The sequence below is a fragment of the Erinaceus europaeus genome, chromosome 2, assembly GCF_950295315.1.
Source record: "Erinaceus europaeus chromosome 2, mEriEur2.1, whole genome shotgun sequence".
NCBI classification, from domain to species: Eukaryota; Metazoa; Chordata; class Mammalia; order Eulipotyphla; family Erinaceidae; genus Erinaceus; species Erinaceus europaeus.
In genome coordinates, this window is record NC_080163.1 from 138,733,462 (window position 1) to 138,747,384 (window position 13,923).

The 13,923-nt window shown below is 41.0% G+C and overlaps 1 protein-coding gene across 2 annotated transcripts in view; it reads right to left on the reverse strand.

The window, feature by feature from the left end:
• TANGO6 (transport and golgi organization 6 homolog) overlaps nt 1–13,923 on the reverse strand; it is a 255,388-nt gene that overhangs the window by 162,795 nt on the left and 78,670 nt on the right. For both annotated transcript variants that reach the window (XM_060185257.1, XM_060185258.1), the window contains one exon: nt 7,906–8,040. In XM_060185257.1, the coding sequence (XP_060041240.1) occupies nt 7,906–8,040 (135 nt within the window). The remainder of the gene's footprint in view (nt 1–7,905; nt 8,041–13,923) is intronic.

Consider the following 13,923-nt stretch of genomic DNA (forward strand, 5'->3'; position numbering starts at 1 on the left):
GGCAGTGCTGTGTCTGCACATTCATTGATGTGAACGAATGTATCATTCTAGAGCAGAGTATTAATAGTGGAGACTGGACTGCATGTGGGGGCCAGGAGACTTAAGGGACATTTCTGTACCTCTGCTTAATTTTTTTGCTATACACATAAAACTACTCTAAAAGTAAATGTCAATTAAATATAGTTTCTGCTTGTTTTCACACTTCCTAGGCATTGTGGGATTCATATTATTCAACTGGGTAATTTCTCTACTTACAATGGGCAGGTAAGTGGATTCTAAAACAAGCAGTTTGCAAGGTAATTAAAGTTATGCATATTCCAGCTTCATAAGACTACAGAGTTCCCACTATGAGAATGGTCAGAAAAAAATCTAAGACTATAGGTGCCAGCTATTTATAAATATTTAAAAAAATGTCTGAGGTGTAAAAGTAATATCCACTAAATTGGTCGATGAGAAAACTAAAATGCTTAATTAGCAAATTACTTTTCTTTTAAAATTTATTTATTGGGGGAGTCGGGCGGTGGCGCAGCGGGTTAAGCGCAGGTGGCGCAAAGCACAAGGACTGGCGTAAGGATCCCGGTTCGAGCCCCCGGCTCCCCACCTGCAGGGGAGTCGCTTCACAGATGGTGAAGCAGGTCTGCAGGTGTCTGTCTTTCTCTCCCCCTCTCTGTCTTCCCCTCCCCTCTCCATTTCTCTCGGTCCTATCCAACAACGAACGACATCAAGAACAACAACAATAAAACGAGGGCAACAAAAGGGAATGAATAAATAAATAAATATTTTTTAAAAAATTTATTTATTGGATATATACAAAGAGAATCTGAGAGGGAAGGGAGAGATAGGTAGGCAGATAGATAGATAGATAGATGGATAGATAGATGGATGGATAGATAGATAGATAGATAGATAGGGACCTGCAGCACTGCTTTACTGGTCATGAAGTTTCCCCCCTGTAGGTGGGAGCCTGGGCTTGAGCCTTGTACTCGTAATGTGTGCTCCACCAAGTGTGCTACAATCCAGCCCAGAAAATTATTTTTCAAGAATCCTAAGGTCACTATCAAAAATGAGAACTGTTAAGTGCACATGGCATTAAGCTCAAGAACAGGCATAAGGATCCCGGTTTGAGCCCCTGGATCCCCACCTGCAGGGGGATTGCTTCATGAGTGGTAAAGCAGGTCTGCAGGTGTCTATCTTTCTCTCCCCTTCTCTGTCTTCCCCTCCTCTCTCCATTTCTCTCTGTCCTGTCCAACAACAATGATATCAATAATAGCAATAATAATAATAACCACAACAAAGATAAAACAAGGGAAACAAAATGGGAAAACATGGCCTCCAGGAGCGGTGTATTCTGGTGCAGCCAAGGATCAGCAATAATCCTGGAGGCAAAACAAACAAACAAACAAACAAAAATGAGAACTGCCCACAAGGGTTACTGCCTTGCAACACAGATTTCATATCCAGACCTCAGAATTCTGTGTAAAAGCCTTGAGGCCTGAAGGAGCAGTTCACAAATGAGTGACAGATTCTCCTCTCTGTGGGTTATAGCTCTCTCTGAGTTTCTGGGATGTTTCTGAAATGGGAGAGCCATGGAAGCCCACATCTGTGATTTTTTTTGCAGGGTGTCAGAGTGCATCAGTTAGATGGTGAGTTCTTCCAGAGTTTAGCAAGTTTTCAATTTAGCAACTGGGGGGTTTGGTTTAGTAAAGCTAGGATGGGGGTGGGTTGAGGTGAGCACACCTTTCAGAGGACAAGGTGACAGTCACAGGAGAGTTTGTGCCTAGTGAAAAAGCCCCATGTGGGACTTGAACAAACTCCCATGAGCATCAGACATGCCCTCACCCCATGTTATGCTGATCTAGTGGGAGTCATCATACTAGGAGAATCTGAGGGACTCTTCTGGTAATACAAATCTGATCTAAAAAAAAAAAAAACCTAATTCTGGGCTCTCTCTGCCAAGGTGGGCCTGCCAACATGTAAGTAAATGGCACTCTCACTCCTTCCTTTCTTTCTTCCACTCTTACGATCTATGTATACTCCAACATGTGAGTGTTCTCAATTTTCCTAAATAAAGTTTAAAATTCCTGAAAAAAAAACTTAATTCTGAAAATATTTACACTTACACATTTTGTTTTCACTCCTCTGTACCATCTCCCTCCCGCTTTCCCTTCCTTCCTTCCTGCAGCTCAGCTCTGACTTAATGGTGCAATAGGGGACTGAACCTGGGACCTCAGAGCCTCAGGCATTAGAATCTGTTTGTGTAACCATTATGCTACCTCTTCCAACCTACCTGAGTTTCTTCAATTATTTAGCTAATTAGTTCACATGTCTGGGCTCTTACACCCCCACTTTCCCCCCTTTTCTTTTTATGGTGATCTTTTTTTAATATTTATTTATCTATTTATTCATTTTTGTTGTCCTTGTTTTTTTAATTGTTGTAGTTATTATTATTATTTTTGTTGATGTCGTCATTGTTGGATAGGACAGAGAGAAATGGAGAGAGGAGGGAAAGACAGAGAGGGAGAGAGATAGATACCTGTGGACCTGCTTCACCGCCTGTGAAGTGACCCCTCTGCAGGTAGAGAGCCTGGGGTTCAAACCAGGATCCTTATGCCAGTTCTTGTGCTTTGCTCCACCTGTGCTTAACCTGCTGCACTACCGTCCGACTCCTTTTTTCTCTTTTAATGTGGGTCCAGTAAATGAACCTGTGGGCCTCAAACATGCCTAACAGCAGAGTGGCTTTACTGACCTAATTTATTACTATTTATTACCTTCTTTCTACTCCATTTTTAAATGTGATTACTAGTGCTTTACAAAGTCTTTTTTTTAAAAAAAATTTTATTATTTTTATTTATTTAATAGAGACATGTATCTAGAGGGAAGGAGGAGATAGAGAGGAAAAGAGACAGAGAGACGCCTGCAATCCTGCTTCATTTCCACTCACAAAGCTTTCCCCCTGCAGGTGTGGGCAGGGTCTTGAACCCAGGTCCTTGCACATTGTAACATGTGCACTCAACCAGGTGCGCTACCACCTCACCCTGGTTTACAAGATCTTTATTTTTCTGTTGTTGCCAGGGCATCATCACTCCAAGACAACTTTTTTTTTTTCCCAGATAGAAAGAAACAGAGAGATAGAAGGATAAACAGAAAGACAGCATAACACCAAAGTTTCCTCCACTGTGATGGGGGCCAGGCTCTTTATTCTTTTTTTTTTTTTTTTAAGAGAAAGAAAGAGGCAGATAGACACCAGACACTGAGAGAGAAGAGACAACACAGCACCAGTCACCATTCATGGAGTTCCTCCACTGAGATCTATGGTATTCCCATGCGGCAGTGGTCTTGAACTTAAGGCTTTAAACAAAGCAAGGTGTGTACTTTACCAGATGAGCTACCATCTAACCCCCAGTATGTCATTTTATAATGAGTCACACATAAAGATACAAATAAGATACAGAAATAAGAATCTCCTCAAAAGAGAATTACTGATTACTCATAATCACTAGAAGATAAGCTCCATGAGAAAAAGAGGCATTGAGAAGCATTTAGCTCATTCTGAGGTTCTCTCACACATGGCATGGGATGACAGTGGCAAGCACTCAATGTGAAACATCAAAGTTTGGATCCAAGTTTCATCCTGGAGCTTGAAAAGCTCAGGTGAGCTTCATGTAGCAGTGCTTAGGAGGCCCTGCTGGGCATCATACAGAAACTGCACTTAGCAATATCAAATTTTCACTGATAGCTAGCTCTGAACTTTAGAAACTGAGTTTGGAATGATCATTGTCTTGTTAGCAGTCTGAAACCTACATTTCCTCCCAATTAATTTATCTTCCCAGATACTATATCCTAATAATCACTTTAATTACCCAAATTAGAAAATAAAGGAGACAGGCCAGGCAGTGGTGCACCTGGTTGAGCTTACACACTACCGTGGGCAAGAACCTGGGTTCAAGTCCTTCTTCCTCATCTACAGAGGGCTGGGGCAGGGGGGCTTCATGAGCAGTGAAGCAGGTCTGCAGGTAACTGTCTTTATCTGTTATCTCCCTTGACTTTGATTTCTCTCTGTCCTATCAAATTAAAAAAATTAATAAAAAGAAAAGGAAAAGGGAAAAATGGTTGCTGAGATGCTGAGAGTGGTGAATTTGTAGTGCTGGCACAAAGCCTCAGCAAAAAACCTGGTGGCAATAAAAAAAAAAAAGAATTAAGAACAACAATAAAAAAGAAAGAAAAAAGTTAAAAGAAAGAAAAAGAAAAAAGATTGGTGTATTGCACTAAAGTAAAAGACTTTGGGGTGGGGGGGAGGGTTCAGGTCCTGGAACATGATGGCAGAGGACCCAGTAGGGGTTGTATTGTTATGTGGAAAACCGGGAAATATTATGCATGTACAAACTATTGTATTTATTGTCAACTGTAAAACATTAATCTCCAATTTAAAAAGAAAAAGAAAAAAGAGAGAAAGCAAGAAAAAAGTTGAAATGCTGTTAGATTTTGTTTCATTGGTTAAAACAAAAAGTCTCAGTTGGGGATACGACTTTTTTTTTATTTTTATTTTTTTACTAGAGCACTGCTCAACTCTGGCTTATGGTGGTACGAGGTATTGAACTGGGACTTTGAGGCCTCAGTTATGAGACCTTTGCATAACCATTATGCTGTCTACTCTTGCCCTCAGTTGGGGCTAAGTGCAATAGAATTTTCTAGATTCTGAAGCAACAACTCTATTCTGACGATCATCCGAAAACATAGTTCAGAATGGTGACTTCCTCTCTCTAATATAAAAACAAAAACCCCAGCATTACCATAGGTTTCACTTATAAACCCATGAATCAAGCAAGAAAATCATTTAATGGATCTAGGGCAAAAGTATGGGGTGACGTGTTTATATCCACTTAACTAAGTGCAAAGTCAGAGGAATCCAGGATGTAATCAGTGAGTCAGGATGGCTCATAGAAGGGCAGGGAAGGGAGAGGGGTGTTCATTCGCATCAGCTAGGTGAGTCTTAGAACATGATTAATTTATAAGCCAGCCTCATAATAACGGGCTTCTGACTAGGAAAATGGAAATTTCTATGTTCAACTTTCCACTGGGGAGTTAGCTTGAAATTATAAGTGTTAAATTAAAAAAAAAAAAAGGTAAATAAAAAAAATCCTCACTCTCAAGTTATGGAAACAAAGACTTCAAACTAATACCCAACCAGAAGACATAAAAATCAGTTGAACTAAATCTTATAACAATACAACTCAGAAAAATGATTCCATCTGTGAACTCCTTGATAGTTTGAACAAGTAGGAATATAATACAACTCTAGAAACTGAACTAAAAAAAATTTTTTTCCCCAAACTATATGGGAGATAGAAAGTTAGAAGTGGGTCCAGGAGGTGGTTCAGTGGATAAAACGTTGGGTCTCTCAGGCATGAGGTCCTGAGTTCAATCCCCGGCAGCACATGTACCAGAGCGATGTCTGGTTCTTTCTCTCTCTCTCCTATCTTTCTCATTAATAAATAAATAAAATATTAAAAAACTAAAAAAGAAAGAAAGAAAGAAAGTTAGAAGTGCTAAGCAAATCTACCATGAAGTGAGCTTCATGTTCCACAACAGACCCAGAGCAACTTCAAGAGCAACTACTACTATGTAGTAAGCATGGTGCTCAGTGTTTTAACCTGTGAGATACCACTTAAGTGTCATGTCAACTTTGTGTGTGTGTGTGTGTGTGTGTGTGTGTGCGCGTGTGCGTGCGCTAGGCCTTTGCACCTGCATGCTTCTACAACTCCTGAAGACTCTTATACTTTTTAAATTTAAGATAGTGAAAACAAAGAGGGAAAGAGAGAGAGACAGAGACAGAGAGGGAGAAAGAGAAACATACAGAGGAAAGATGTGATTTTTTTTCTTTTAAGGACTGCCTAGAGACTGATAAATTCTACTCTACCAAGAATCAGTATCAGGAGGGGCCAGGCAGTGGTGCACCTGTTTAAGTGCACACATTACAATGCGCCAGGACCCAGGTTCAATCCCCTGGTCCCCACCTGCAGGGGGAAAGCTTCCTAAGTGGTAAAGCAGGGCCGCAGGTGTCTCTCTGTCTCTTTCCCTCTCTATCTCTCCCTTCCCTCTCAATTTCTTTCAGTCTCTATCCAGTAATAAATAAATAAATAAAAATATTTAAATATATAACAACAACAAAGGCAACAAAAGGGGGAAAAAATGGCCTCTAGAAGCAGTGGATTTGTAGGGCAGGCACCGAGCTCCAGCAATAACCCTGGAGGCAAAATAAATAAATAAATAAATGTGTGTGTGTGTGTGTGTGTGCGTGTGTGTGTGTGTTATATACATAAAAAAAAGAAGAAGAAGAATATGAGATTCAAGTCCAGAAACTCAAAAATCACTTCTCAGAATGTTCCCTACTCATGGATTAGTGTTAATGACCAGCCTGATTTCATGATACTTGCATTAAGCCTATTCTGCTTCACTGCAGTCTTCCAACCTGTGTGTATGTCATTAACCAATCTCTCTCACACACAAGTGTTTCCTTTTCCACCTTATCTGACACTACTGTGCTCCTTAGTCTTTCCAATTCAGCCACAAAGACCTTCTTCCAGTATCTCAAGTATATCAGAGTCTTCCTGCTCCCCAATTTTTGTACATGATGTTTTCTGTGACTGGAAGAGTTCCCTCCATCTGCATCACGCACCCTATCACCCCCACCCCCAACTCCTATTCATCATCCAAGTCTTAGCTTAAACTTACACTCCTTCAGTGGAAATCTTCCCAGCCTAAACTGGCTACTATATTTCCTTTTGAACCACTTCACTGGATTCTAAGTAGTTATTTATTGCCTGACCTCCTTATAGAACTATAAGCTTCATGTAGGTAGAGACCAAGTCTGTCTTCCCAGCTTCTTATCTCAGTATCTAACACATAACAATAAACATACTAAGTGAATAAAGATTTATAAATTAAGTACGTGAAAGATAAGTGACATGCTCAGTCAACAAAGCTTTACCAGTTGCAGGCTATGGGTTGGAGAATGGACCCTGTGCTACAATGGGCTCCTACCCAGTCAGCTGGTTCTGAAGGTTCTCCCCTGATTACAGCAGTAGGGGCAGGGCTGAGATTTGGGATCCATTACAGTGAGACTCAGTGGATCCATTATTCCCTACAGAGTCAGAGCATGGTGCAAGAGTCTCCAAACTGAGCTTGTTCCAGGTAGAACAGGGACCTTGCCCTTCTGATGGTGAAGTTTACCCAGGTGACAGTGAAACAATTTTCTTTGTCTCTACATTGAAGAGAATTCTCATTAACCACTTAACGTGGATATCCTAGTTCTCCTCCTCATGATTTTCATTTCATTTTATCCTATGACTGTAGTAATATAGGAGAAGCTTTGTCAGGCACGTCTCAGAAGTTCTTATCCATTCATATTCAATGCAGCACCAGCAGAAAGCTCATCCATCATGTAGACTGTTATTATTACAAGGGGATGGAAGGGAAGCAAAGATTTCTTTTTTTAATCTTTATTTATTTATTGGATAGAGACAGCCAGAAATCGAGAGGAAGGGGGTGACAGAGAGGAAGAGAGGCAGAGAGACAGCTGAAGTGAACTTTACCACTCGCAAAGCTTTCCCCATGCAGATGGAGGCCAGGGGCTCGAACTTGGGTCCTTATGCATTTGTAACACATGCGCTGAACCAGGTGTGCCACACCACCTGGCCCCAATGCAAAATATTTCTTAATGTACTTTTCAAGATAAAGACAGAGAGTGAGGGAGAGGCCACAAAACCGAAACTTCTTTCAATGTGGTACAGGCCAGCCTTAAACCTGGGTTGAGCACATGGCAAAGCAGCACACTACCTAAGTGAGCTATTTCACTGGCCCAAGAAGTAACAGATTTTTCTCTTCTAATTAGTGTCTGCAACTCACCTGAACAGCTCCTCCCAGCATGACAGCCACCAGCCCCATGGACATACTCAGCGTCTGTGATTCCACTGTGCTCTTTGCCTGATGGGCTAAGCTGGCACATGCTCGCTGCAGTGTCGCTGCTACAAAGTCGACAACCTACCAGAAAAACAAGATTTAGCATAAATGAGGAGTAAGGAAATAATAATTAAAAAAAAAAAAACCTCAACATTCTTCTTACATCTTGACAGCTATAATCTTTTCAATATCATGGTAGCAAGAACCTTCAAGAGCAACTACTACTATGTAGTAAGCATGGTGCTCAGTGTTTTAACCTGTGAGATACCACTTAAGTGTCATGTCAACTTTGTGTGTGTGTGTGTGTGTGTGTGTGCGCGTGTGCGTGCGCTAGGCCTTTGCACCTGCATGCTTCTACAACTCCTGAAGACTCTTATACTTTTTAAATTTAAGATAGTGAAAACAAAGAGGGAAAGAGAGAGAGACAGAGACAGAGAGGGAGAAAGAGAAACATACAGAGGAAAGATGTGATATCCTTGCTGTGTATGATGCTTCCATGTGGTACAGGAGTCTTGAATCTGTGTCCTCATGCATAATGAAATGTCCACTCTAGCATGTGAGTATTCTCCTAGCCCTTCATGTCAACCCTTGGTCTGAATCATTATTTTTTAAAGATTTATTTGATGAGAGAGAAAGAGTCTAGAACAAGACTCTGGCTTATACACTACTGGAGATCAAACCAAGATGGAACACAAGGCCTCAGGTTTGTAAAAGGAAGCACTCTGGGCCTACTGAGTCCTCCCTACCAGTAACTTCATTTTTTTTTTTTTCAAGACACTTCATTTATTCCTTATGGCAGGCACAGAGAAGGGGGGGGCAGAAATTCACTTGAGACAGAGAAAAAAAGACAAGTCAGAGTACCACTCTGGTATATATGGTACTGAGGGTAAAACTGGGAACCTCAGATATGCAAGTCTGATGCTCAATCAGCTGTTTTTTTTTTAATTTAAATTTCTTTATAATAGACAGTAAATACAATAGTTTGTACATGCATAACATTTCCACATAACAATACAACCCCCGCTAAGTTCTCTGCCATCACGATCCAGGATCTGATCCCTCCCACACCCCCCACGCCCCCAGAGTCTTTTACTTTGATGCAATACACCAGCTCAGTCAGCTATTTTCCCCAGTAGTTTAGTCTGTATTCTTCTTTATAATTTTGTTCTTGTTGTTTACCAGTGAGAGAGAAAGAAAGAATACGAGAGGGAGTCAGGCGGTAGCACAGCAGTTAAGTGTAGGTGTCACAAAGCACAAGGATTGGCATAAGGATCCCGGTTCCAGCCCTGGCTCCCCACCTGCAGAGGAGTCACTTCACAAGCAGTGAAACAGGTCTGCAGGTGTCTATCTTTCTCTCCCCCTTTCTGTCTTCCCCTCCTCTCTCCATTTTTCTCTGTCCTGTCCAACAACGATGACATTAGTAACAACCACAATAATAACTACAACAATAAAACAAGGGCAACAAAAAGGGAAAATGAATAAATAAATATTAAGAAAGAATACTAGACTATCTCCCTGGTACAGTTTAACATTGGGGATCAAACTCAAGAGTTCATGCTTTCAAATTTAATGCTTAATCTATCGTGCCACTTTCCAGGTTGCAGGTCTGTATTCTTATCCTGAAGAACTGGAGACTTTGCTTAAGGACAAATAATCAATAATGAGAATACACATTTATACTTTCCCAAATGTTTTAATATATTAATCTAACTACTTTGATTTTTCTAGAATTTTGCCAGAAAGGTAAAATGAAATTTCTGACTATCTTAGAGTCCTAGATCTGTTTCTCCAAATAAACTTCTCTCATGAATCTCCCCACTTTTTGATAGTCTAGTAATAGTAAGCAAATAGGGGAAGATTTTATCTAGAAATTTGTATCCTCAAACAATCCACACCAATGATCCAGTATTTTTTAAGTATCAGATATTTCCAAAGAATTAAGATTATTCACATATAAGATTTTACATAGGAGGTGGCTAACAACTAAGCCTTAAGAGCAATTAATATGATCAGCATAATTTTAACTGCATTTGGATTAACTACCTTAATCAAAAATTTTAATAAAAGGCTGCAAATAATCAGGTGTGCCCCCCCACATTTACGATTAATAACTCAGAAGGGAAAAATCATTTTGAAAATGGGATGGCTGAGACATAATAAGGCTCTTAATGCCATGCAAGTTTGCATGTCTAACTCTATGAGCAAATCATATACTAAGCTACAATCTTTATTGCAAGCTTGAAGTCAAGAAAGTGACTTGTTAACACTTGTCTTTTGGAGCAAGGAACTAGAAAGGTTATTAAAAGTTCCATTTACAGAAATGCTTGTTGTGGCAACTTTCACCATTCCCTCTACCCAAGACTTTACTGATGCTAAATGTTAAGGACTCTTGTCCTTGCTGTATTTACCACCTTGGCCCACCTATTTTGCCTCCCAAGCACTTCTTGTACAGGAAGCTTCATTTCAGTACAAGCCTTGGTAAAGAATTGAAATAGATCTAGATTTTCAACTCATGTGGTTTTTTTTTTGGTCTCCAGAATTATCACTGGGGTCGATGCCTGCACTACAAATCCACTGCTCCTGGAGCCTATTTTTTTCCCTTCTGTTGTTTATCATCCTTATTATTATTGTTGTCATTGTTGTTGGATAGGACAGAGAAAAATCGAGAGAGGAGAGGAAGACAGAGAGGGGGAGAGAAAGACAGACACCTGCAAACCTGCTTCACCGTCTTGCTTGACCTGAGTCACCTGAAGCGACTCCCCTCAGGTGGGGAGCTGGGGGCTCAAACCAGGATCCTTATGCTGGTCCTTGCACTTCGGGCCATGTGTGCTTAACCAGCTGTACTACTGCCCAACCCCCTCAACTCATTTTTTTAAGTTCACCTCCATGAAATATATTTTTTCTTAAAAGTTATAAAGCAAGTAGCATGATCTTATTCTTATTAAGAATTTAACTTTCTTTTTTCAGTTTTTAAAATAATTTCATTTATCTAGTATTAGATAGAGACAGAGAGAGAAACTGGTAGGGGTGGGGAGAGAGACAGAGAGGGAGATAAACACCTGAAGTACTGCTTCACCACTCAGGAAGCTTTTCCCCTGCAGGTAGGGATTAGGGGCTTGAACCTGGGTCATTGTGCACTGTAGTGTGTGTGCTTAACCAGGTGTGCCACCACCTGGCCCAGAATTTAACTTTCTATGTTTGTACTTATAGAAAATCAAACAAAAATCTGGAAGCTGTTACCTGTGGTGTGAAAGTCAGCTATTACTGTCATCTATGAAGTTCCCTTTCCCCCAACTTCCTTCACGTAACAATAAAAATTAGCCCCTGCTGCTACTCAGTTCCTGTGCTTCTGGTGGGGCTGACAGCCACCAGAAAGTTATGTGGCTCAAACCTAGAATTAACACTTACTTTTCACGTAATGCTTTTGGTAAAGACACATAATTTTTTTATTTGTGATTAATAGTAGGTTATAGTGTATACACCACACCCACCACCTAAGTTCTGTCTCCACCCTCCCAAAGATAACCACTAGAGTTCTCACAAGTTTTAGAAAGTTTGCTTGCTTCCGTCTTTCTCTCTCTTTCCCTTTTTCTTTCTTTCTTTCTTTCTTTCTTTCTTTCTTTCTTTCTCTTTAAAGTTCTTGTGCATCAGTTTTCTAGATTTCGCATGAATGAAACTATCTGGTAGTTTTCTCTCATCTCTTTACTTCTTCTTCTAGTGTTTGCCCTTCTTCCGTAGCCAGTCAACAGCGTCAGGTTGAGCCTGATGTAAAGTTTCGAGACCTCCTTTGAATCTGGAGAGGTGGCAGTCGTTGACTATGTGGGTCATAGTCTGTCTGGAGCCGCAGGGGCAGTTCGGGTCGTCTCTGGCTCCCCAGCGATGGAACATAGCGGCGCACCGGCCATGGCCTGTTGGATAGCAATTGAGGAGGGCCCAATCATAACGTGCTAGGTCAAAGCCGGGTTGACGCTTGCAGGGGTCTGTGATGAGGTGTTTGTTCTTTATCTCAGCTGACTGCCAGCTCTGTTTCCAAGAGTCTGGAACAGAGAAGTTCAGTGTAGGCGTAGGGGACCAGATTGGATGACGAGACGTCAAGCGTTGGACAGGGTGGGCGAAGATATCCGCGTATATTGGCAGGTCCGGTCGAGCGTAGATGTGGGAAATGAACTTAGATGATGCCGCATCCCGACGAATATCTGGCGGGGCGATGTTGCTAAGAACTGGCAGCCATGGAACCGGGGTGGAACGGATGGTTCCAGAAATTATCCTCATGGAGGAATATAATTTGGAATCGACCAAGTGGACATGGGGGCTACGGAACCATACTGGGGCACAGTATTCTGCAGTGGAATAGCATAATGCCAGAGATGATGATTGTAGTGTGGAAGCGCTCGCGCCCCATGAGGAGCTGGCCAGTCTTGCAATGATGTTATTCCTCGCGCCCACCTTTGCTGCAGTTTTTATGAGATGTTCGTGAAATGACAGAGTGCGATCGAGAGTAACACCAAGATAGACTGGCTGGGCTTCATGCCGGATTCTCGTATCACCAAGCTGCACATTATTTATTATCTCTTTACTTATTTTGCTAAGCATAATCCCTTCGAGTTCCATTCATTTTTATCTCAAAGGATACAGTAACATTCTTTTTATTTTTGATTGCAGGATAGTACTCTTTAAAAAAATTTTAAATTATTTTTATTTATTTGATAGAGACAGCCAGAAATTAAGAGGAAAGAGGAGATAGAGAGGGAGAGAGACTGGGGGGCTTGAACCTGGGTCCTTCCATATTGCAACATTTGCACTCAACAAGGTGTGCCACCACCCAGCTTCCAGAGTAGTCTTCCATAGAAAATAGATCCCATAACTTCTTTATCCAGCATCTGTGATGAGTATTTAGGCTAGTTCCACTCTTTGGCTATTGTGAATAATGCAGCTATGAACATAAGGGTTCACATATCCGTTCAAATTAGTGTTTCAAAAGACACAATTTAAAAAGCCAAATCATTTTGAAAGTTTATGATAAAAAAAATAACAGTGCCCTACCCTTTTTCTTCTCATTTAATTCTGGCTCTGAAGAGACAGCCACTTTTAGTCAGTCAGCTGTTTAATAATAACACGAAGCATTTACCATTTACTAGGTACTGTTCTGAACACATACAGGTATTAACTCAGTTAATCCTCACAATAATCCTATGGGATGTATGAATCTGCTGCCAACATTCTGACAACTGAGTGGAAGGGGCTAGAGGCCTCCCTGTTGTGTTTAAAACGTCAGTATAAAGGAGGGGTTGGGGGGTGGTGCATCCAGCTAAGCGCACATATTACCATGTGCAAGAACCAGGGTTTGAGCCTCCACTTGTGCATGGATGGCACTTTGTGTGCTCAGCCCCAGGAGCCACCACCCATCCCCTCCTTTTATTAATTATTGTTTTTTTATTGCCATCAGGGTTATCAGTGGGGGTTGGTGCCAGACTATGAATTCACCACTCCTACTGCCATTTTTTTTTCTTTTCCTGTTTTTTATTGATTAGGACAAATAGAACTTGAGAGGAGAGGGGAGACAGAGATGGAGTGAAGTTTCCCCCCTGCAGTGGGGGGGGGGGGGCGCACGTCATAAGCAGTGAAGCAGGTCTACAGGTGTCTATTTTTCTCTCTCCATCTCTGTCTCCCCTCTATATATTATTGTTATTTTTTTCCAATATGTCACTGAGGAATAAATAAAGGGCCTTGCCTGTGTTCCACGATCTTTGCTTAAATTCACTTTTTTCAATGAGATTTCCCACGAAAATTCTGTTTGTTATACTCCCTTACCATAACATTTTATTTTATTTTTCTCTCTAGTACCTACTCATTGTTTACCAAATTAGGTACTTAACTTATTTATTTTTTCTCTCTCCCCCTATGTAAATGTAAGCATCTATGTCATGTAACACAGTCACATGTTTACTTGATACTTAGAAGTCC